The sequence below is a fragment of the Hyperoodon ampullatus genome (assembly GCF_949752795.1).
Source record: "Hyperoodon ampullatus genome assembly, chromosome: 16".
Lineage (NCBI taxonomy): Eukaryota > Metazoa > Chordata > Mammalia > Artiodactyla > Ziphiidae > Hyperoodon > Hyperoodon ampullatus.
In genome coordinates, this window is record NC_136929.1 from 14,819,743 (window position 1) to 14,845,919 (window position 26,177).

At 46.3% G+C, this 26,177-nt stretch overlaps 1 protein-coding gene across 1 annotated transcript in view; it reads right to left on the bottom strand.

Moving 5' to 3' along the window:
• Nucleotides 1–21,548, bottom strand: part of LOC307064891 (ATP-binding cassette sub-family C member 4-like) — a gene marked incomplete at both ends in the record, with an annotated part of 116,222 nt that extends 94,674 nt beyond the window's left edge. The window contains 6 exon segments of the mRNA XM_079721614.1: nt 4,520–4,606; nt 4,833–4,927; nt 12,919–13,113; nt 17,871–17,972; nt 18,524–18,583; nt 21,480–21,548. Of these exon segments, the coding sequence (XP_079577740.1) occupies nt 4,520–4,606; nt 4,833–4,927; nt 12,919–13,113; nt 17,871–17,972; nt 18,524–18,583; nt 21,480–21,548 (608 nt within the window).
• Between the last annotated feature and the right edge of the window lie 4,629 nt (nt 21,549–26,177).

The following is a 26,177-nucleotide window of genomic DNA, read 5'->3' on the forward strand; positions in this document are numbered from 1 at the left end:
AAATTTTTCCTAAATAATGCATTTTATCCAGATCTCTAGGAAATACTCTATTTCTCTAGTTTTTAGAATAAAGATTTCCAAGTCATGACATAAAAATGATTGATTCAGCAACCAGTTGTTTACCTGTTATTCCTATATAAGGGCTGTGTTGATCCTATAATCCTATATATAATCCTATATAAGGGCTGTGTTAAGAGGGGACACACCCCGTAGTAGAGGGGATACAAATAAGAAAGACAGAGTCCCGCCTTCATTCCTTCAATCAGCAGAGGTGTGTGGAAGTGCCAGGCACTTGACCTACATCTGCAGGTCAGGAAAGCAGACACTACACAGCACCGTGAATAGGAGGACACACTAAACAAGTACAGAAAATGCACCATCGGGCCGTGATGTGTGCTCTGAAGGAAAAGCAAGGGGGGCTGCGGTCTTAGATGGGGGTGACACGGGAGACTATCTGGGGCAACATCGCTAGAAGAAGGCACAGCAGGTCCAAGTGTCCTGGGACAGAACACGCCCTGCTAAGGCGTCTTCATGCATTCACAGCGTATAGCGGGTGGGGAGGACTGATAAATGGTCAAGTGCAACCCACTGAGGGCTGCGGGAAGACAGAAGGGCACAGGCTCCCCCTGAAGGAACAGGAGAGAAAGGCAGGGGCTCTGGCACAGAGGGAGCCGTATCTACAGACAGACAGACAGGTGTGAGAAAGGGCCCGTCACAAAGCCAGCACGGCTGGAAGGCCGAGTGGGTGTGAGGACCAGCTGGAAAGGCTGATGGGGGCAGATGGCAAAAGAAGCTCGTTCTCCGTTTGAGGACCTGGAGCTGCAGCCTGTACAGGAGGGGAGTCTGTGAAGGGCCGGAGCAGGGAGGGTGAACTGTGTGGACAGCAGCGTGGGCACCTGACCAGGACAGACCCGAGAGCTGGTGACGCAGGAGCCGGGGGGTCTGGAGGTGTGGGGCTCTCTGAACCAAAACGGGATCCACAGCTGCACACAGGTGAGACTGCATCAGTTCACCTAAGGCTCTAACCTTCCGTAGGTGAGAGAATCCACTTAAGGTTTACAACGTATAGTTGTAAAACTCACAAACCTTAACAACCTTCAATATATATTCATGACTGAAGGAAACTGTCAACAGCAAGTAGAAATGCGACTGATACACTTTAATACAAAACACTCCCCATTACTAAGCTCTGACACGACCACCATCTTTCATAGCAAACTGTTCCATCCAATTTTCTAACTCGAGAACATTCTCCAGGTGCTGCTGAGTGATTTCCTGAACTGCCTTCCTGCTCCCTGCCCTAAGTTTTCCCAAAAACTGTGGTTCTGATTAGCAAACAACAGTCTGAACAAGGCTGCTTCTATCAAGTGTCCATCCAAGCTCATTAAATCCAAAAGGTTGGAAAGGACTTTATAAACACCTACTGTGCTGGAAAGAGAACTTGGGAGAGGCTTTGTGATAAGCACGCTGATCCGTGGCCATCAGAACACCGTCCTCTCTCCTCCCTGTGACATGAGTGCAATGGCCAGCGGAAACTGCTTGGAGTGATGGAGAACCTGAGCAGACACGCACAAGACGGAGGGACAGACATCTGTGAATGCAGGGCAGGGCGCTGGGAACAGGGAGGCCGAGCTACTCAAGACCCGGGAGGGTGGGAGTGGGGAACCTCTGTCACAGCACCAGTGCCTGTCACTGCACTCGTGACAAGACACAAGGCACTTCTCTAAGGGAAAATTCATCAAGTCACAATCAGGAGAGGGTGGGAAAGGCAGTCAGGTCAGAGAGCTGGAGGCCATGCCACGTGTCGGCTGCCCTGCCCTCTCGTGTGCTGAAAGATTCAATGCTAACTGTGCACTTTTTGTGTGTGTGTTAAGATATACGTAACATGAAATTTACCATTTTAACCATTTTTAAGCATATACCTCAGTGGCATTAAGTGCACTCACATTGCTGTGCAGCCATCACCACGATCCATCTGCAGAGCCTTTTCATCACCTTAACACTAAGCACAGGTACGTACTGACTCTGCTGGAACCTGCCCGCTGACCCCTGCTTAGTGGATGTGGAATCCCAGCTCCTCGTGTCCAGAGCTCAGGGCTGCCTCACCTGTCTCTCTCTCACACTGCTGCCTCTGCTGAAGTCTCTCTACTTTTTTTTTTTTTTTCTTTTTTTTGCGGTACGCGGGCCTCTCACCACTGTGGCCTCTCCCGTTGCGGAGCACAGGCTCCGGACGCGCAGGCTCAGCGGCCATGGCTCACGGGCCCAGCCGCTCCGTGGCATGTGGGATCTTCCCGGACTGGGGCACAAACCCGCGTCCCCTGCATCGGCAGGCGGACTCTCAACCACTGCGCCACCAGGGAAGCCCTCTACTTTGCTATTCTGGACAGGCTGTAAATCAATCATGTCTCCCCAAATTCACTTGTTGACACCGTAGCTGCCAGTACCTTAGAATTTGGTGTCAGGGCCTTTAAAGAGGTAATTGTTATTCTTAATTAGGGTGGGGCTAATCCAATCTGACTGGTGTCCTTAGAAGAAGAGACTGAGACGTAAGGACAGAGACACAGGGGTGCATGTGAACAGAGGAAACGACAGGACACAGTGAGGAGGATGCCATCAGAAGTCCACACCTTGATCTTGGACTTCTAGCCTCCAGAACTGTGAGAAAACTAAGTTCTATTGTTTAAGCTCCCTCCCGTCTGTGACAGCCTGCTACAGACAATGTTGTGTCCTCAAAATTCATACACATTAAACCTAATCCCCACTGTGAAGGTACTGGAGATGGGGCCGTTGGGAGGTGAACAGGTCATGAGGGCAGAGCCTGCATGAATGGGATTAGTGCCCTTATAAAAGGGACCCCACAGAGCTCCTTCACCCCTCCCAGCATATGAAGACACAGGAATCAGGCCCTCACCAGACACCAAATCTACCAGCACCCTGACCTCAGACTTTCCCAGCCTCCAGAACTGAGACATAAATTTCTGTTACTTAGAAGCCACCCAGTCTATGGTCTCCTGTGAGAGCAGCCTGGACAGACAGAGCCCTAGCAAACTAATAGAGGAACTGACAGCGAGAATTTCCAAATAGCTTCTCTTTGCTGTACGACCTGCATCCTCCAGTTGAGGATATGCCTGCTGTTCTTCTCACAGCCTTGCTTCTTCCTACCTCTACACCTGTGCTTCTACTATTCCTTTAGCAAAAGGAACTGAATCCTATGCTCAGCCTCCACAAACCCTTCCAGCCTGCAGGCCCACAGGGCACTTCCCACTAAGGCCAGTGCACAGGGAGCTTTCCAACTTCACCTGAAAGCCTATAGCTGCCCACTTCTACTTCCACTTAGCATTTACCATCCTATATCCAAACCCTCTAAACCGCGACTCTGCTGAACTTTTCCCAGGCATCCGTCTTAACAAGCTCCATAGAGACAGATTCCTTGGAGGCAGAAATGAGAGCTGAACGTCTCAGTCTCCCTTATCCTGCCCCGTGTGGGTCCTTCCCCTCTCCTGGCTCACTGTTCTCCTCTGTACACTAAGAGGTTGTGTGCAACATCTGTAAGGGCATGGATCTCAGTGCACACAGTAGGGCTTTAATAAGTGCAGCTGGAAGGGCTCGTTGGCTTTAACACGGTGCACAACAGCAAGGTAACTACCCGTGGGGTAGGTGTGGGTGCCGTTTCACAAAAAGCAAGTCCACGAGGCTTTCAAAGAGGCCAGTCTAGACTCCACAGAGGCCTCAGTCAGCGTGTGTTAGGACACATTATACACAGAAAAGCATCAGAGCTGTTCTGCTTCAGGGGTTCCGTGGCCAAACAAGAGCCACTGACAACAAATTCCAGAAACTCAAAGTGAAAGTCAGGATTTCAGCCAGATTCTAGATACCCAGTTACAAATTCAAGTTAACCGTACACTGTGGGTCTAATTATTAATTCTAGTAAGCATCCATGAAGCAATGTTAAATATCTGAAGTCATACTTAGATGTGGAATAACTCATTATTAAATTCTAGACTGTATTAAGTATTTCCAAACCAAAAGAATAATAAGCGTAAACCAACAAGGCCTTTCCACGGAAGCCCTATGTCAGTACTGGACACTTCACTTCTGACGTGCCTTCAACAAATGATGGAGTCAAAGGACCGGCAGCCAAGTACCAGGTTACCGAGTCCCACTCTCCGATTTGAAATCCATACACCGTCTTTCTTACTGCTGGGATCCGGATCCATCCAGTGTCTGGTGATTAACCGCAAGCAGCAGGGAGATCTGCCACCTGCTCCTCTACTGCCTAAAGCATGGCCTCCACTGGCCTCCACACCCTGGAAGCTCCTTCTGCATTTTCCTGTCTTGAACTCATCATGATGCAAATTTCTCTAGGATGGATCTTCCGTGGAGGGAAGGGAGGGGAGAGCAGACCCCAGTGCAGAACAAGCCGAGTCTCCTGAAGCACAAGCGCTTTCCTGAGCTCTCTTCCCTGATCTCCACGGGGCTCTTGGAAAGCAGAAATGACAGAAAACAGGAACAAACTCACAGTTCGAACAGGTGCCTGCTCACTTCTGCATCTACTGCGCTGAGCGGATCGTCCAGGAGGTAGATGTCTGCATCCTGATACACGGCTCTAGGAAACGTAGAGAGACGTCAGGAGAAGAACGCTTCCAGCTTCCCGGGTCCCGTCTTCGAATCAAGATGGTGTCCAACAACTCAATGTTCATTCCAACAGCCCATGGAAAAGGGCCAAGACCCTGCTTCACACAGGCCCACCCGGTGCACGGGGTCTGCGTGCTCACGTCCACTAGGAGCCATGGGGGAGGGAGGGGAAGGATGGCAACGGAAACGCCCTTTACCTCGCGAGGTTGACCCGGGCTTTCTGCCCTCCGCTCAGCGTGGTCCCCCGGTCTCCTATCACAGTTAGGTCTCCATCCTCCAAAAGCTGTAAATCCTACATGGAGACAGAAAAGGGGAAAAAGAGAAAGATTTCAAATGTGCTCTCCTCTTGTCATGCTAACCTTTTTAGCATCAGTTCTTTATACAAGTATGTGATCAACAGCAATGGGTATATTTTATAGTGACTAAATTGTAACCTTAAACATTAAAAAAAAAACTCAGGGTTTTTCATTTTTTTTCATTCTGTAGCTTTTCACAGCATTTAGGCAGTTGACTATTTTGACACACATTTATTGAGGATCGACTATATACCAGGCATTGTTCTGGGCACAAGGAATTCAGCCAAGAGGAAACAAAGTCCCTAGAGTTTCTTTCCGTGATGGGAGAGAGACAATATGGAAAATTAACATGAGCACAAGTACTACCGACTAGAAGAAAAAGGAAGGCGGCTTAGGGGGATAGGGAGTAAAGGAGGGAAAGTGAGTCACTACTGGGGTCAGGAAGGGCTCTGTTCAGAGGGGGTTTGAGCAGATCTTTTGGAGGGCGGAGGGGCTTACACAGACCTGGAGAGGGAGCTCCACACAGAGGAATGAGTGAGTACAAAGGCTATGGGGCAGGTGGCCAAGGTGTCCCGGGACAAGCGAGGAGGCCAGGAGAGCAGAAGCAGAGTGAGAATGAGGAGAAAGAGGGCAGAGACAGGGCAGGAGGAGCCCTGGTTTCAGCCCAATAACAGGGGGAGGGGAATGGGGGGCCTGACACGGTCTGAGGCTTTTAAGGAATCACTCCTGCATCTTTGTGGAGGACAGACAGGAAGGGGGGAGGGTGAGAGAGGATACCAGTTAGGAGGCGATGGCAATAACCTAGGTGAGAGGTGACGGCGGCCAGGACCAGAGTGGGGGAAGGGAGCACGGAGAGACAGGGTCACACGCTCCACACACATTGGGAAGGTGGAGTCTGTAAGGCCTGCTGATGGGACGGGTGTAGGTGGCAAGAGAAGAGGACGCCTGTGCTGTGTGGGGCGTGAGGAAGGGGAAGACCAGGGTCTCCGTGTACTGAGCTGGGGAAGATGGTGGACGCAGGTTGAGGAGACTTCGCTTGTGGACGAGCTGAGACAACCTCTTGGTGATGTCACAGTGCAGCTGGATATACAAGTGGGAAGGTCTGTGCTAGAGGCACAAGTGTGAGGGCTGGAGTCCCAGGCTGGTGAAGGCACAGGACTTTTTTTTTTTTATCAAGGAATAAGTGTGTCTTAAACTGGACATCTTGCTGATCTCGGCCTCAGCTTCCCACTTTCAGAGAAGGGATAACACCTGACCTCTGTCTTCACAGTGATACTTAAGACATATGGACAGTGACAGACAAGGTCTATACAAGAAATGGGAGCGGAAAGAGCAGGCTGGGCAGGAAACACAAAAGCGAAGGAGACAGTGTGCTCGAGGGACACCAAGCAGATCAGCTGGACTAAGTAGGTGCCTGTCCGTGGAAGCAAGAAACACTCAGATTTAAGAAGGATATGAAGTTTTGACTTGAGGATCTGGGACTCTATCAAAAGTTATATTTGAATATTATTTAAGAAGTAAGTAGACCAATCAGAGTACCTGGGAAAAAAAAGAAAAGATGACAAGAACATCCCCCAAATGACAAGATAACAACCAGATTTAAGTCATACAGTGTTATATTAGAAACCTTTACTTAGATTGCCTATAATCATCACTAGACATAACGTGGCATAGACAAGCAGAGTTTGTGGGGAGTTTGTCATCTACTAAACTCCTCAGGCATCAACCTAGGATACACAGCACAATCCTTCTGCAGATGAAGCCCTCATTTCTTGGTCTCTACTTCAGCAAATTTGGGGAGAAAGCAAGTGGCACACTGGGGTCTCCATGATAAACAAGTCGTTTGATCTCCCTGAGTCTCATTTTCCTTTTCTACAGAATGTGCTGCAGAAACAAGAGTCAGTAAACTCAAGGATGCTGTGAGAATCAAAAGAAGTGTATGTCCCCAAGTCCATTCTCTACATCTTTATTCCTGTCCTGGACTTGAGGACACGGGGCGGGGGAAGGGTAAGCTGGGACAAAGTGAGAGAGTGGCATGGACATATATACACTACCAAATATAAAACAGATAGCTAGTGGGAAGCAGCCGCATAGCACAGGGAGATCAGCTCGGTGCTTTGTGACCACCCAGAGGGGTGGGATAGGGAGGGTGGGAGGGAGACGCAAGAGGGAGGGGTATGGGGACATATGTATACATGTAGCTGATTCCCTTTGTTATACAGCAGAAACAAACACACCACTGTAAAGCAATAATACTCCAATAAAGATGTTTAAAAAAAAAAAAAAGAAGTGTTTGAACACCCTCTGTAAGTGGAAAAAGGACATGAATTGATTGTAACTTACTATTGGTGACTTATCCCTATTTTCTCATCAAACCAACAGTGGGACCCCATTCAGTGTGAATCACAACAGGGAAATCACATGACCCTAAGAAGAAGACAAATACTATCTCCATCATAAGCCTCCCTGACAGCCAGAAAGACACACAGGCACACACAGGTTCCCTGCACCCTCACTGAATTGCATCAAATGAAGGCAGCAATTGCTCTGTCGTGAAAATTCATCATTATTTTACATTATTTCTTTGTTAGGCTCAAAAGTTTATACCATCTCTTGCTTTTGGTTTTCACGAAAAACAATGAGCCATTTTAAGATAGGTTTCCAGCCTTAAACACACACACACATGCGCACACACAGTTACTTAGCCTCCGTTTCACTGTTGACAGTCCTTGCAAATTGTTCCACTTAGATTTTATGCCTTGATTTTGTCATTTTGGTTTCCTTCTCAAAATTGCACCAAGCTATAGCACAGCAATCTTAACCACATTCTAGAAGAGGCACTTAAATCCACTCTTTCATTTAGCACAATTAGGCATAAGAAACAGGCTCTCTGAGTCTGGTAGTAGGACTTCAAGTGTGTTATTTACTCTGCAAATTATTTATGGACCAGCCGCAAATGGGAAAACCATTTCAAAGGATTTGAAGTAAAATCCAAGTCAGGCTAATTTCCCAGCCACCACTTTCCAATTAGGTTAAAGGGAAAAGCCTGAGTTGAGCATATATTACAGTTCCTCCCACTGGAGGAATTGTTACCTTTCAGTTAAATTTCACCAATTTTCCTGAAAAGCAGTACATAAACTAGAGAAACACAAGGAAATGGCGATGCTGGTTTGATGCCACCCATCCTGAAGCACATCAAGGGCCCTTCAGCGATGGTGGAGACTTACAGTAGAAACATCACGGAGCAGACTGTGGAAATAGTTGATGAGGAACGGACGTGAGGTCCTGGCAGAGGAGGGCTGGGTTCCAGAGTCAAACAGCAGGAGGCCCCTGCCTTTCTTCACAGTTTTTCTTCCATCTGGAATTGCCCCTCCTCTCACAGCCTGTCAATATCCTGCCCATCTTTCCAGGCTCAGCCCAAACACACTCTTCCATGAAACCATCCTGGAGTCGTCTCTTTTCCTGCTGGGTTCCTAAGGCTTTGTTTGCATCTTTCATGAAGGACCTTCTCTCAGCTCCTGGAGGGTAAGATCTGTGCACCAAGCACTGTTCTGAACCCTGATACTGATTATCTCTAATCCTCACAACAAGCTGCACAGTAAGTACTGGCCCCATTTCACAGATGAGGAAACTGAGACTCAGTGAGGTTACACCGTTGGTCTGAGGACTGTCAGCTTTTAAACAGAAGAGTTGGAATCTGAACCAAGCTCATGGCAGTTCATAGCCTTCTGCTCTTTCACATCATGCTATCCAAGTGGTGACTGAAAAGTATATTTGAAATGAAGGCAATACTAAAATAATTCAAGACTTGAAGGCCTCTATACCTAGATAAGGAAGTATCAATAAACTTATTATTCTGTGACTGTCAAGGCAATCTTAAAATGTCCAAGTTGGCAGGAATATGGTAAATATGAAATAAAAGTACAAGCTTGTGGGCACCCAAGAGGGGTTTGTAAATTCAAGCGATCTATGTGAGAAAATATTAAACTAGAATTTATCACTGTGATACCTTTAAATATGTATTGCCTGAAACTTTTTTAAGAGCCTTCAAGTGGCTGAAGATAATATGCAGACAAATATGACATACTATATTACTTATGTTATGGTAACAGAAAATTTTATTGTTGATTTATATAATGTACCATGTGTCGAGCACCTATATAAATATCAACTCAAAAATGGAAGTTAAATACTCAGATACCTTCCTTCTTACATGTCACATTTTATGGATGTGATTCTGCCAAAAACGAGCTGAGCTTATAATTAATAGCTAATTTATTTTCAAAATCACTCTAACATTTATAGAGTGCTTGTTACATCCTTAGCAATCAGGTGCTTTAGAATCATTACTGCATTTCATCCTCAAAACAACTTTATGAGGTTGACAGTATTATTATCTCCACTTTACAAATGAAGAAACAGGCTTGTAAGGTTCAGACAATCAACCAAAATCACACACCTGAAACACATAGAGACACTGAGACCCAATCCCTGAGCCTTCTGACTCCTGGGCCTTGGAGTTGATGTCATCAGCCTGAATCGATGTTGCCAAATGTGATTACATCTTATCTCTCTATTTTGTTACAGAAAAGTTTTCAGCTCAATGAACTTTAATGTTTACTTCAATTAGATATAGTATAATGCATTTATATTATTATTAACATATGTAATTACGTTAACTAGACCTAGTATAATACATCTATGTTGTTATTAACATATGTAACACAAGAAATGTTGCTTTTTTTTTGTTTTTTTCCCTCAGGATTTGGGGGAAGTGGGAGGTAAGGAGATCTGTAAGGAGAAACCTTTATTATATTTATATGTACCTACGTACATACGTGTGGATGTAGAGAAAAGGGCTATAAGAGTAACAATAGCTACCATTTACTAAAAACCTGGCATATTTGCATTTTATAGCCACTGCCTGTAGCCTTTACAGTAATCCCACACCTCCCCCATTTAATAAGAGAGGAAACAGACAAATACCTGGAGTTACCACCCAAGACTGTTTCTCTCCAAAGGCCAAGCCTTTTCTACTACCTGTGCAGTCTCTGTATCTACAGGCCAAAATAATTCCAGAATACCACTATTATCTGTGACTGTCTAATGCCCATCCACTGACACAGGGATTCCAGAAGGAGATAAGCAGAGGATCTCATTACTCATTACGTGGTTCCCAGATGTCGTAAAGACCTTGCTAATCAGAGTCATAGACGACATTTCAGAGCAGCAGCAAAACCTCTCAGAAACCGTCTGACCCAACGCCCCCATTTTGCTGCAGAGACGTCAGAGGCCCAGGCAGGAAACAGGACGTGTCCAAAGTGACAGCAGGCAAGTGACGAACCCGGGGCCAGGACTCCGCTCTGCGCTCCTTCTCCGCCCTGGGCCTCCCCTCCTGTCAAGGAGGGAATGGGCACGAGGGGCCCAACTCTACGTCCCGACCACGCAGCACAACAGGAGGGCAGTCCGTGTGTATAAACCTCACGTCACGTGCAGAAGAACCGCTGTGCAGCCCAATCCCGCAGGGGCCCCTTCCCACCAGAGTCTGTGCCGCAGGGACACCCGAGGGTGGGTGAAGCCCCAGAACACGGCCCGAGTTACTGGTCCCATCACCCCACGGGGCTGGGGTAAAGCCTCAGCCGCCGGGGAGAACGCTGAATGGCAGCCACTATCTCAACACCTGCTTTTCTCCAGAGATGCTCAATGTTGGGGGGAAAGACAGGGCTGAGCTTCACCAGAAAGGCAAGGTCGTGAAAGAAACACCCACACACTGGCCTGGGTCTCTGGAGTATGATCTGGGAATCAGGAGCTGGACGTGATTAAGGTAAAGAGGAAACGCCTGAGATCTGCTTATTCCACATTCAACCTTACCTTCATCCATCACCCGCTTTTTAAAAAGTTCCTTCTTTTACATTTCTTCATTTGAGAGGCAGCTGACACCGTGGAAAAGCATGGAATCTAGAGTCATGCAGGAAAAGATTGAATGTGAGGTGCAAATGTTGAGGAAAGCTGTTTCATCTCTCCAAGCCTCAGCTTTACCAACTATAAAGTGAGGATGGTAACATCGAGGACGCTCACAAAAAATTAATAACCCATATACTTTTTTTTGTGTGTGTGTGGTACACGGGCCTCTCACTGTTGTGGCCTCTCCCGTTGCAGAGCACAGGCTCCGGATGCGCAGGCTCAGCGGCCATGGCTCACAGGCCCAGCCGCTCCACGGCATGTGGGATCTTCCTGGACCGGGGCACGAACCCGTGTCCCCTGCATCGGCAGGTGGACTCTCAACCACTGCACCACCAGGGAAGCCCAACCCATGTACTTTTTATGTGTGCGCATGAGCGTCTGTGAGAGATAGAAAAATGATTTGCACGTGGACTCTGAATAGATGGCAGCTACTGTTCTCACTGTTACACATTTGCTTTCCTCCTTCTTTTCTTCCACAATATATATACCACTTAATAAAAATCTAGCTCATTACTGCTAACTTGATGTCACTTCTGCAAATGCACAATCTCCCATTAACAATAACCTGGGAGAAAGAAACAGAAGTCCATTAAACGAGCAAGCAATTCTGTCTTGTCCACATCAACGGATGCAATCTATGATGTTCAAGCCATTATCAAGCAGAATTACTCTTCCCTCACAAAGCGGGCGGGGTTGGAGCCCTCAACACCACGCCCTCGAAAGCCTGTCCCAGCCTTTTCCTCACAGCATAAAAGGGCAGTCAGACGTCCAAAATGCACTGAACAGACCCCGGGGGAACCCTTTAATGCTATTATTCACTGATTTTTATAATCCAAGAGAGTAACATAGTATTTATCAGTATTTACATTTTTCTTTCTTTTTGCCAAATTACATTCTCCTATCAGATAAGTTCAGTTTTCGTCATTCATTCACTAAGTTCATTTAAATCCCAACAGAGTTCAATGTTTCAGTTGCCATTTTCTGTGAAACTCAATGCCATTTGTGAAAACAACCTTTCCCCCAGGGAAACAATGCAATATTAAGAAGCAATTTTAAAGCGTTCAGCTTTCCTTAAATAATAAAATACAAGTCAGAAATGAAGTGGAGAGGGACACCTACAGACTGAAAGGGAAGGAGGAGGCATCACCCAAGCGCAGGGGGCAGACCTTATGTGGAGCCTGATTCAAACCACCAGTGAATGAGATTTCCCAGTGAGATGATTAACAACATGCAAACACGGACTAGAAGGTTGATGATATTCAGGAATTTTGGTTACTGTTCAGGTGTAATAACATGGCGACTTTTTTCCAAAGGCTTTCCTATCTTTTAGAGAAAACTAGTGAAATGTTTACAGATGAACTAATCTGAGGTCTAGGATCTGCTTCAGAATAATTTGGGGTGGGAGTGGGGCTGGCAGTGGGCAGGGGTAAAGATGCAGCAAGACTGGCCACGAGCTGATCCTGGCTGAAGCTGGGGGTGGGTTCATGAGTATTCATTACACTGTGCTCTATTTTTTACAAATTTTTGTAATTGCCCATTAAAAAGAGAAGTTAAAAGCGAATAAAACTTCACAAAGTGAAACAACTCCCTCCCCAAAAAAGACATTCTATGATTGTCGTCATCACATCAGGGTTCAAATAGTGACATACATGTGTGCATATTTACACAGAAGACGAGATTAAAGTATTAAACAACATTAAAAGATCTTTCAGGGCTTCCCTGGTGGCGCAGTGGTTGAGAGTCCGCCTGCCGATGCAGGGGACACGGGTTCGTGCCCCGGTCCGGGAGGATCCCACATGCCGCGGAGCGGCTGGGCCCGTGAGCCATGGCCGCTGAGCCTGCGCGTCCGGAGCCTGTGCTCCGCAACGGGAGAGGCCATGGCAGTGAGAGGCCCGCGTACCGCAAAAAAAAAGAAAAAAGATCCTTCAAAATTTGAAAGAAACTTTTAACAAACCTTGTAGTTTAAATCAATGCTCTCATTATTTGAAATTCGAGTATATGCAACTCAAACGTCATGACTCACCTTTTCCAAAGCACAAGCCTTTATTACTTGAATTTCATATCGTTCTTTTTCATATTTTTTCCCAAATAGAATATTACTCCTCAGAGTTCCTGAAAACACCCAGGGCTGCTGAGAAACATATGCGATCCTCCCGTGCACGCTGACCAGTCCCTGACTCGGGGGCAGCTCCCCCAGCACAGCACTCAACAGTGACGACTGAAACAGATGGCAACACACACGCGTGAACAGGCGGCACTCAGGACGGACACGCCCGCAGAACACCTGTCCCCACCCTGGGTCCTATCGTTATAGGACCCTTTCCTTTAGAATAACGAAAAAATAAGATTCTAAACACTTTCATTTAGAATCTTATTCTAAAGGAATAGGATTAAGTACAGTACTCTAAACCCTTTTGTTTAGAATAGGATTAAGGCAGTCGGGGACAAAAAAAAAAATGGAAACATAACACTATTGGTCAACGTAAACTAATGGTTGATAAGGATTATTAATAGTGTAACAATCTACTCTGCCCAAGAGGTTCGCCCCAATGAAGTGCTATATTCAGCAAAGACTAATTAAGAATGTTTAACATTCTTCACTAGCAGAGCAGCCCAGCAGGACGTGGATTTCAGTATCTGATGTTTAATGCAGCTGTTCTTGCATCCAGGTATCCTTTACTTGACAAATACTTGCTCTTAAAAAGCTGTGTGGGGGGCTTTCCCTGGTGGCCCAGGGGTTGAGAGTCTGCCTGCCGATGCGGGGGACACGGGTTCGTGCCCTGGTCCGGGAGGATCCCACATGCCGCAGAGCAGCTGGGCCCGTGAGCCATGGCCGCTGAGCCTGCGCGTCTGGAGCCTGTGCTCCGCAACGGGAGAGGCCACAACAGTGAGAGGCCCGCGTACCGGAAAAAAAAAAAAAAACTGTGTGTGAAGAATATATCCAAAATTATTAAAAGAACTCTGAAGTGAGTTGTGTCCAAAGAGCAAAAGTCCATCATAAAGGACGTCATCACCCTCTTGTGTACACATCACCCTCTTGTGTACACATCCCACATTTAGATTTCTGTATTTTGTTGTACAGAACACAGGAGACTAAGTGCATGTGCACATGTTCTTAAAATCTCTTGCAACACACAGACGTGGCGTGTCTGTGTCCACACCATCACAGCGCTCACCACACTGGGCTGAAATAATCTGCCTGCGTATCTGTCTCGCCCCAGAACATGGCTGCCTCTGGAGGGCAGAGGTGTCTGGGTCTTGCTCACGTCTGTATCTTTAGCTCCAGCACATGGCTGCAGATTCACTACACGTGTACTGATCAAGTCAAGTCACATGAGGAAATGCTCAAAGCTTCCCAGAAGAGCCATTAACGTCTGTATCTTTAGCTCCAGCACATGGCTGCAGACTCACTACACGTGTACTGATCAAGTCAAGTCACATGAGGAAATGCCCAAAGCTTCCCAGAAGAGCCATTAACGTCTGTATCTTTAGCTCCAGCACATGGCTGCACATTCACTACACGTGCACTGACGGGACCAAGTCAAGTCACATGAGGAAATGCTCAAAGCTTCCCGGAAGAGCCATTACAACCTCCAGACCTCCTGGAGGGACCACTGTGACAGAAAGAAGTCCCCATTGCTTCATTCTGTCCTGAACAGCTGTCACATAAATAACTTCTTTCACTGAGACGTCCAAAGTCCCGACAAGCAGTTCCCAACTGTGTAACATGAAGCACCAGGAAGGAAAACACAACGTGCTTACTAGCTTATTAAAATAAGGTACTTAATAGAATATTCAGTATGAGGTTTTTAATCATTTCTAAGTTTTCATTATGACCCTTGCTTTTAACTGTCTATTTCATTAATCTCCACAAGGTGGCAGCATAAGTGCATACATGTCTGGCCCTTTACTAATAAATAATTTGAAATCTCCACTAATCGCTCCATTTTCATTTGATAAAGAATGAATCTCGGGCTTCCCTGGTGGCGCAGTGGTTGGGAGTCTGCCTGCCGATGCAGGGGACACGGGTTCGTGACCCGGTCCGGGAAGATCCCACATGCTGCGGAGCGGCTGGGCCCGAGCCATGGCCACTGAGCCTGCGCGTCCGGAGCCTGTGCTCTGCAACGGGAGAGGCCGCAACAGTGAGAGGCCCACGTACCGTAAAAAAAAAAAAAAAAAAAGAATGAATCTCAGTAATGCTCAGCACACAAAGGGGCACTTTATATGATAAAGTCACTCTTGCTAAATTAACTCTTACAAATAACGGTCAAAGCTCTAATTTCACGAGAGTTCTAATTTAACACCAACAGCAAAAAAAAAAAAAAAAAAAATGGGGAATAAAGAAATTAATTACGGGGACTTCCCTGGTGGCGTAGTGGTTAAGAATCCGCCTGCCAGTGCAGGGGACCCAACACAGCAAAATATAAATAAATAAATTAATTTTTAAAACTCTATTAAAAAAATTAATTATGACATCATGGATCAGAGTGATAAAGCCTCATATTTATACATGTTTCATGCATTACCTGTCCTGGCTAAACAGGGGCAATAAAGTACTTCTACTGTAAGAAAAACAAAAAACATGAAGATACATGCAACAGCACACAAGCCAACGCAAGGGAGAAGGACAAAGTACTCATCACGCCAATCACAGGTAGTATTCCTGAGAGACGTAAGAGTGTATGCATGTGTTAAGAAAATTGTCAGTAACTGCTGTTTAAAAAGAAAAAAAGAGTGGTTACACTTGATTAATAAAATGCCCAAAAGATCGAAAGGCAGAGTCTGCATAATCTTCAAAATGAAAAATTTTGCTGGAAAGAACTAATTATAAAACATTCACATACTAAAAGAAATGACAATTACTTTTCATCACCAAAAAAACTAGCCCCAGATTTTAAAGGTATTACAAATCTATCAATAAGAGGCTAGATTTTAATACATGAGAAACATTTTTTAAGCTTCTCCATTCCTTTCTTCCTGTCTGACACCTAGGGTTCCTACTTTACTATCTTTCACTCAGTTATGACAACAAAACAATGAGCCACATACAAGTATCAGCTTCCCGTTGCAGCCCCTCACAGTCTATCAGGGCCAGACACCGAGTTCCCTCCCTGTTCAGGCTTCAGGATCGGGCACTGCTCTGCCGTGACCAGAAGGGGGCAGCACTCGACAGCCCAGGGGTACCGGGGACTGTCTCCTGATTATCCAGGCTCAGGGGACACTGACTCAACAAGGACCGTCTGAGGGATGATCATCTGATCACCAGCTGAGCCCCACTCTGTAGCAGAGACCGTTTGAAATCCCTGCCCCGTGGAGATTTGGAGGCTCTCACAGGACCATTCATTCATTCATTCATTCATTATTTATTTATTTATTCCTTCCTTCCTTCTTTCTTCCTTCCTTCTTTCTTCCTTCTTCCTTCCTCCCTCCCTTTCTTTCTTTCTTTCCGGTACACGGGCCTCTCACTGTTGTGGCCTCTCCCGTTGCGGAGCACAGGCTCTGGACGCGCAGGCTCAGCGGCCATGGCTCACGGGCCCAGCCGCTCCACGGCATGTGGGATCTTCCCGGACTGGGGCACGAACCCGTGTTCCCTGCATCGGCAGGCGGACTCTCAACCACTGCGCCACCAGGGAAGCCCTCACAGGACCATTTATTTTAAAGCTTCAAGATTGAGACCAAGTCCCATCATTTCATGAATGAGAACTGGGTCCCCGAAAACCTCCCCTACTGCCCACCTGGCTGTATAGCGGAGCAGGTTACAGAGCTCGTGTCTATCTCCTGCCTCCCAACCCAGCATGCCCTTCATTCAGAAGCAGCTTCTCCCCAAAACCTCCAATGACTGTGCCCCTCCCCCTCCGAGGGCTCTCTCACCCATGACCTAAGTTGACAGGTCCTAATTACTAATGACCCCAGCATGGAGCAGAATCCTTCCATAGGCAAGGCCAGGACAACAGAATAGGGTGTTCTGTAGCATAATGCAAGTTGCACAGAAATCTGAGAACATGTTACTAAGTTCTTGAAAGAAGAACAAAGAAGCTCATTTTTAAATACTACATAGTTTGGTACAAAAGAAATTTGGTAATGGGTCATTCAAAGTACGTGTTAGCATTCACACAGAGTCGCCTTTATAATGGCACTTTAATGATGCTTTCCATAAATGTGCATTATGAGAAATACCACGCTGGAGGTAAGTCTATGTGCACAGAGGACCATGGAACCAGCAGGCAGGGGGAGCGTTTCAGTCGTCGGTAAAGGGGCTGCACAGGGTGTGCAATATTGACAACTTCTTGAGAGCAGACCCTGTGTGTTTTCTGTTTGCCTGAACATCATAAATAAACCAAGTGTTGGAAATCACCAGTTCTCCCTGTCAGCTTGCCACACAGTGCAACCCTTCAACTGGGAATCACTGGTGCTCACTATGCCCTCCTGCTGTCGCCTCCCCGTCCCTGGCTGCCACCAAAGTAGCCAGAACCATCGAGAAGCTTAGGATGGGGAGCCTCCACCCTGCCCCACAGTAAAGATCCGTATGAAGATCCACGGCTTCACTCCATATGTAATAAGATGATCTGAGAAACCAAGGCAAAACATGTACACTGATTCCCCAAAGCCTCTGGTCTGTAACAACTGTTTATGTACCTGTTAGTTAACCCATTCCATACTGCAGCATTTTGTCTGTCCAATCCTATAAAGTCTAACATTACAAACGTATGCACTTGAAGTTCAAAATGTGCTAATACTTTGAAAGCTCTCCTGAAAATGAGATAGAGAGCAACACGTCAAACGTCTTAGGCTGATTTTATACTTAATCTCAGGTAGTTGCAAACCTATTCCTGATTTTGAGAATTTTTATAACATACTTTCAGTAAATGAGCAAGTCATACTTTACAACATGTGTAAAGTCGGAAAATTCTCTGATAAATCTATGTCTTCAGTTGTCTGTTAGCAGTCAAGATCTTAGAATGAAGAATTTGTTACCTCATCCCAAAAAGCAGTGAAATCTTGCACGTCCACTATGGTTTTACCATCTGATGGCAGCTGAGGGTTGCACTGTGATATCTCATCAGGTAACAGAAAAGTCTACAGAAAAGGAAAAATAGATTGTTTAAACTGCAGGAACAAAACACAAACAAAAATAATCGCTTTTCTGGAATTTGTAATAAAAAACTTTATACAGCTTATATATATCATTTTGCCAACTATATTTAACATGTTGGTTCACATCAGAACATACTAAATAATATATAGAATAATATATACTATTATTATAGCATATAGTATATACAATCATACAGTATACATAGTATCATATAGATTATATATATTATATATGTATGTGTGTTTGTTTGTATGTGTGTGTGTGTGTGTGTGTGTGTGTGTATATATATAAATAAATAAATAAGAGTTCCAGGCCATGAGAAAAGTTATAACTTTCTCAACAAGCTTACTGGTTTACTAGTTGCTCCTTAAGGAGAAAATATGGCTCCAAACTCCAACACATTTAAAACCTGGACATTTTTATTGTTTTACTTTTGTGTTACTAACAGCAAACAGGGGAGCTGGAGTCGGTAGGAAATGATTCCATAAATATTTCCTGAATCCCACCATGTACCAAGCACCATGTGACATACTAGGAACACAGAGAGGAAGGCCATTCCCAGGCCTTCAGGAATCAGGTGGCACAGGACAGGCTGGGAACACAAGACAAATGGCAGAGACTCTGAACGAAAACCCTGGCTCTGCCTGTTTTGAGTCGTGACCTTTTCCTGGGCACTTAAGTACACTCTGGTCTTCTCCTCATGTGTGTTAAATCAATCACTGCTTGTCATTTACTATCACTCAAGTGAACTATCACTATCGCTCTAAAAATGAAATGCTATTAAGTTTCTGTCTCTTAAAAAATAGTTTTCAAGCATCTATTCACAATCACTTGTCTCTTCTCCTTAGTCAACGCCCTCTCTCCTCGACAGCAGGAATGGCCGCATCTCCCACTTATTATTTTCATACCACTTAGGAGCTATTCAATGCAATTCAGCTGAACAAACTAAGTCCTGCGAACCACTACTGAACTAACATAATCATATATAGGAAAACTCCCTCTTGCCCTGCAAATGCTGGACATAATTCAACAAGGAAAGCTACAGTGGTAGAGAAATACCACCCTCACTGCCCACTCCCACCCCCGCCCGCCAAGAACTGTGAATGTGTGGCAGACAGAGACTGCTGGCTGTCCTCAAAATCTGCTCTCATTCTTCTGAGGTAACAAACCCCAGATTTTAGCTGGCACCTGGCAGCCTGGAAGGAGGCCCTCTCTCTCTCCAGCCCCCCGAGCAGATAGGTGCAGCCATGTGACTACATCCAGGCCAGTGGAAAGTGACAATGTCCGGGACCTTCATCCACCCCATGGCCTGGGCCTTGGAGGTTACCAGCTGGGTCAAGGCCACATGCAGAGGAGTTACAAGAGAGAAAGAGTCTGGGTTCCTAACACCCTGGAGATCATACTAACCACGGAACTTGTTATGGGGTGAACTGTATCCCCACAAAAAAAAGCTATGTTGAAGTCCTAAGCACAGTTACCTCAAAACGTGACTTTATTTGGAAATTGGGTTGTTGCAGATGTAATCCATTAAGGTGAGATCACGCTGGAGTAGGGTGGGCCTGATACTGAGCAGGACCCTGTAGGGCTCCTGGGCTCAAAAGCCTTTCTGAGTCGCCCATTTCTTAGATTAGAGGAAATAGGCTTCGTTCAGCCTCCATGACCTTCCCTGAGTTCCAACAGGCAGGTTCAAGCTGTTGTTAATTAGGGAAGGGAGGGGGTGGGAGACAAGGAGAAACAGTCAAGAGAAACAATAGTACAGCCCTGCGGGCAGGGTCCTGGTTCCCCATCCAGGGATACACAGAAAGATATCTTTGAGCTGTTTTGCAGATACTGAAACCCACACGAGGTGGGACAAGTTAACGGTTAAGCACATAGACCCCAGACCAGTTGGAACCGGAAGGTCAATGATGTTGACTCCCACTTACCTCCCCACCAACCAATCAGAAGACTGTCCACCAGCTGATCACGCCCTCTTTGAACCGTTAATATAAAACTTCTCACTACCCCCTCCAGGTTGGGATACACAGTTTTGAGGGCATTAGCCCAGTGTGGCCCCCTTTGCCTGGCAATGCAATAAAGCTATTCTTTTCTACTTCACCCAAAACTGTCTCCAAGATTTAATTCCGTGTAGGGATATAGAGGCCAGAGTCGGCTTCAGGCCCTGAATCCAGTATCATTGGTGGCCTTATGAGAGATGCAGAGACAGACACACAGACAGAAAACCACCACACGACGATGGAGACAGAGGTTGGAGTGATGGTAGCTACAAGCCAAGGAACGCCAAGGTGTGCCTGCAACCGCCAGAGGCTAACAGAGGCAAGGAAGGACTCCCCCACCGACTAAAATAATATATTCACAATCTAAAAGTTGACAGTGATGTTTTATTCTGCAGTATTCTTAGGACTTCAAGCCCAGGAGGCAGCATCTCAAGTAACTACAAGAAAACTCCAAGGAGGAGAGGCGGAAGCTAGGATATATAGGAGTTTTGCAACAAAGGGCCAGTAGTAGGAACAAAAGATTACTGTTAATTAAAGAAAACCAGATATCCCAAGCTAAGGAATTTAGTGCTTTTCTATGTATGGGAAGACACAAGAGTCTGGGCTCACCAAAATCATTCCCTTGATATGCACCTCAGCTATCTGGGGCCAGTATCCTGTGTTTTCACATCCTGAGTTTCCTCAGGGCTCCCCACAGGGAGTGGCTGCAGTCTGATGGCTGCTCGATGGCAGGTATTCTTTCCCTTCCTGAGTCTCCTCAGGGCTCACCAGCTCGTTGTGGAGCGCTGCAATCGCTGATGGGTGTGACATCTTGTTTACTGATATGGTAGGAGATATCCCATTTCTCACCCCTTGCAGGATTCAGAGAGATCCTGAACCTCCTGACATCTTGATTTCAGACTTCTAGCTTCCAGAACTGTGAAACAATAAATTTCTGTGGTTTGGGCTTCCCTGGTGGTGCAGTGGTTGAGAGCCCGCCTGCCGATGCAGGGGACGCGGGTTCGTGCCCTGGTCCGGGAAGATCCCACATGCCATGGAGCGGCTGGGACCGTGAACCGTGGCCGCTGATCCTGCGCGTCTGGAGCCTGTGCTCCGCAGCTGGAGAGGCCACAGCAGTGAGAGGCCCGCGTACCGCAAAAAAAAAAATTCTGTGGTTTTAACCACCTGCTCTGTGATGCTTTGTAACGGCAGCCTCAGGAAACTGTTACTGAGCCTTTGTACAAGGATTCTTGAATGAGATCAAAACAAACTATCTGTGAAAACAGCTTTAACCCGGGTAATTCCAGGACCCACAGGCAAACTGAGTCCTAAGCAACACAGGGGGGCAACTGAAACAAGCATGTGAGGATGTTTGAGAAATAAAAACAACACACGAATAGTAACCTACTACCCTTAACATCATAAACACCCTTCAAGTCCTTGACATCCCCACCTATCACGCCACAAAGCTACAAATGTGATTGCAACCTTCTATGTCAAAAGAACAAGTACGAACTGAACTTGAAAAGGAAGACGGGATCCTTGCATTTCTCTCAAAGACCAGCTGGCGGGAGACGCCATCCTCTCCTTCCCTCCTCCTCTCATCCAGGCTCACTGAGAACCTGAGCACTGGGCACGGCCGCTCCCACCCACCCCGAGCCCGTGTCCGGCAGGAGGCAGGATGGACAGTGGTCTGAGGACTCTTCTGCAGGCTTCCCACCGCTGCAGCCTGAGTTCTCCCTCCACGCCCCCCTACCAGCGTCAGCCGGGTACCAGCTCTCGCCTGTTCTGTCACAGTTCCTACCTCTCCCGATTCTCCTTCCCTCCTGAAACAACATCATTTCAGAATCTCACTTGCTATTGCTGTAGCAGAAACTAGCTGCGACCCCCCCATTATGTTGGCCCTTATTCTCTCCACCCATTCAACCGGTCTACAGGTTTTTTTCCCTCTCTTTCTTGCTTCATTGCACTCTGAAAAGGACTACCCTCTAGCTAAAGTTGTACTATGCCCCTGATATTTACTTCCCCAAGACAACACTCCCTAGCCTTCCTATCCTCTGTGAGCATTCTTCATTCCAGAAAGAGGCTCACAGAAAGATAACCTCGAGGACCACCAGAACTTGTTCCAGAACCACCTGATGCCAGCCCTAATGATCTCCGTGTCTCCAGGAGGAAAGAAGAATCCAAGACTACAGCAGCCCCGATCCTCACCTACAGCCCTATTTTCCACTCTGAAACTATAAGACCCCTTCCTATTTCCCAGGAAGGGGGGCACAGTCTTGAGAGCATTAGCCTGCTGTGGCCCATTGCGCCTGGCAAAGTCATAAAGCTACTCCCTTCTACTCCTCCAAAGCTGTGTCTCCGCGTTTCTATTCGTCACTGGTGAACAGAGGCCTGGTTTTGCGGCAATACTATTAATCGTTTGAAATACTGCTACAACTTTTTTTTTTTTTTTTTTTTTTGCGGTACGTGGGCCTCTCACTGTTGTGGCCTCTCCCGTCGCGGAGCACAGGCTCCAGACGCGTAGGCTCAGTAGCTGTGGCTCAGGGACCCAGCCGCTCCGCGGCATGTGGGATCTTCCCGGACCGGGGCATGAACCCGCGTCCCCTGCATCGGCAGGCAGACCCCCAACCACTGCGCCACCAGGGAAGCCCCTGATACAACTTTTTTTCTTTTTGCTGGTTCCTTCCTCAGCCCTCCCCAACACCACTCCCTCCTGACCTCTTTACAACGCCTCTGAGAGTGTCCACCACACTTCACACCCTCCGGTGACCCACAGCACCTAAGTCCATACTCCCACATGGCCTCTGCCTGGATGCCCTGAGTACTAATCCCACCCATCCTTCCAGGCCCATCACAAATGCTAATCCTCCTGGGAACCAGCTCAGGAGGATCCAGGCTGGCACTGTGCTCCCTAGCTCTGAATCCCCATAGGGATATTAAGTCACCAAGATGGTAGACACAACGTCATTCACGCACTTACACAGTCCCAACTCCAACTAAGACTGAGCCTTGCACAGAGTCAGCCCATCGTGGGCATCAGCTAAAGGAAGGAACAGACTGTAGGGCTGGTTCAAATCCGTCCAACCACTATCTGTTAAGCATGTTACCAAGACAAAAACTCAATATTCAGTGTGTGCATAGTAGAACAGTAATTCCCCACTTTCAAAAAAAAAAAAGTAAGTAAAGAAAAAGTATTCCGTAAATGAATGAGAAATTAAATCTATTGAGCACTTGTCCACAAATAATAGGTCTGAGTGGGTAAAGAAGTCACAATCTTCCAGGGCTTAAATGAGACTCCAACACATGACCAGTTTGTAAAGGTGCCAGAAGCTCTGGCCAGATTCTTCTTCAGGACTCAGGCTGATGCAAACGCTGAAATTAAATTGCCATTAGAGCCATGGAGTGCAGACCCAGAGCAGGTCTTGCAGGAAAGTATCAATGTCAGAACTGCAGCCAAAAAGGTTGACATCCGAGTAGCTGGTAGGGGAAAACCTAAGCAGCTTTGTGAACAATATAACCTCAGAGACACATTTAACAAATGTAAAAGTCACTGAAGACTTTCAGTGCTTTGAAGTTAAGACAAGATATCTGGAGTTGTGCTGCTGAAGTTGTTCAATGCCAAGAACTTCAGTCCCCCTTTCTTACTAAGAGAAAAATAGAGGGACTTCTTGGCCCTATAAGGTCATAATAAATCATTCATTTTCTGTACATGAAGAAAAGGACATTGAAAAGCATGTATAAACAAGAAGACACAACACTATGAACGTGTAGGTTTGCCTCGAGGGTATGGACCATCGTACCACCTCCAAGGTGACCTGACTGGAGATGCTGGAAGATGGCCCATCCACTCTACTGAGTCCCAGGCTGCAGAAGGCAGTGGAGCAGCCGGGCTTTAACACAACACTGCTCTAAACTCTACGCTCCCGTCACGATTCCAGTCCCCCTGTGGTCAAACAGCACCCTGTTCTGACTACCTGGTCAATCCACTCGGCTGGCCTTTTCGTCCACTCCTGCTGAACGTTTCACCTTCTAAGTGGGCACTGACACATCTAAGTGAAAGACAGGGAAAGGAAGAAAAGTGAACATCCAATCAGTTCATTATATTCATTGCCTGGTACCTGTCATCTAACAGGAAAGGAGGCTGAATCAGGCCAAGGGCCTGCCAGGGGTGTGAGTCTTACAGCAAACACCAGATACTTCAAAAGCCTTTCAGAATTCAAAACTAAGTTCATGCTCTCCTCCTCCCCTATTCCATACATCAATGATTCCAGGTGATTCTGCAGCCCACGATCCGCCTCCCCCCTCCCCCATACCCAACTCAAGACCTGACCTGAGTGGCTCTCAAATCTGGCCAAGTCTCTCTATTTCACACTAAACCAAACCACACCACATGGTCCTTGGATTGCATTAGCCTCTTGACACGTCTCCCTGCCTCCGCTCTGGATCCCAATCCCCAGCTCCCTGACCCCTTCCTTAGGCTGCAGCCAGGGTGAGCTCTGAGATAATAAAAACTTTCATGTTCCCTGTACGGTCCTGTATAGTCCCCTGCTCAGGCCTCCAGAGCCTCTCTTCTGCAGCCTCAGACATTTGTGCTTCCTCAAATGCGTGGATCCCCTTCTTGTGCACTAAAAGCCTGTGTCACATCACCCTCCCCAGGAAAATGCGGAGCATCAGCCTCCCCCCGCCCACGTAATTCTCCAGGTAACTTCCTCAGCCTTCCCGGGAAGCACGACCTCCAAAATTACACCAGCATCTCTGCCAAAGCACCTCATGGCCCCTTGGACTTTTCCTTCCAAGGACTAATGACACACAAACGCAAACACCTCATGGCCCCTTGGACTTTTCCTTCCAAGGACTAATGACACACAAATGCGCATCCACAGTGAGTTTCACTACTTGATTCTTTATTAACCCTCAACTTGATGAAACAAATTCTAAGCAGGAAGGACTTCTCCGCATTTGCCACCTGCCGTTGTACGTATGTATCCAGTACCTCACCAGGCATCAGGTAGATACTCAATTATTTTGTGGAATAAGTGATTGAATGGATGAATAAATTCCAAATTGGTTCCCCAAAAAGTCTAGCATAAACCAAGACAAGTTTTTCCTCTCAACTGATTTTAGTCATAACAAGATCTGGTCGTCTTTCATATTTGCTAAAATACATTTTGGCTTTGTGTGTTTCTTTCTACAACTAGGGCAATGTTTCCCAAATGTGGCCTATTTTCAGGTATACAGGAGCATTTACTCAAGACATAGACACCTTGAGCCCCAGACAAGACCTAGTGAATCAGAAATTCCAAGTTGTGACCATTTAGTTTTAAAAAGCACTCCAGGTGATTCTGACGAACTAGAGAAATAAATTTTTTAAAGGGTTATAGAAACCATATACAGAATCTAAGACCTAAAAGAAAATAATATTTCAACGGTTACTTCAACCCACCAAGAAGGAGTCTGTCACGCTAACACCAACCCTTCTCACCACTCTAATTCTTGGCCACTTGTCCCGCCTTTACTGAAAGCAACTACTGCCAAAAGAAGTTTAAATTCCTAGACCACCTTCCTGCTGGAAAATTTATGTACATGAGGTAAAATTTAAGTTTCTTGCCCAAATCAAAGACGCTTCTTCATCAGGACACAAAGCAGCCTGACAAAGTCAGCCCCAGAAAATCCAAAGTTCTCAGCAGGTCATAATTTTAATGTTACTGCACACACCTACATGAGAAGGAATTTCAAGACTCAGACAATTCAGATGCACTTTTGTGGAAAAGAAATAAAATCCACCCAAATATTTGAGCATAATTCCCTGAAAACTTTCTGTAGGACTCCTTTCATGCTACACTCTTTGGTGCATCATATAATCCGTCAAAGAATCAGTTACCACTTTTTCCACTAAAACCATGCTTAATGGTTAGGCATTTGTAGGAGCCCAGACATCATGGAGCTGGACGGTACCTCCAGTTGCACATTTTCTGAACACCTGCTATCTGTGAGGAGTATAAAGGTGAATGAGGCACTGTATCTGCCCTTTAGATAAGTCTGGAGTTCAGGGAGGGAAAGAAATCCACAAACACATGGCTTAGTGAGGACGAAGTCACATCCAGGAGCTCAAAGGAAGAGATGGGGATACAAGAGGGTGTGATGTTTAATTTTATGTCAACTTGGCTAAACCCAGTCCCCAGACACTTGCTCAAACACATATTACAG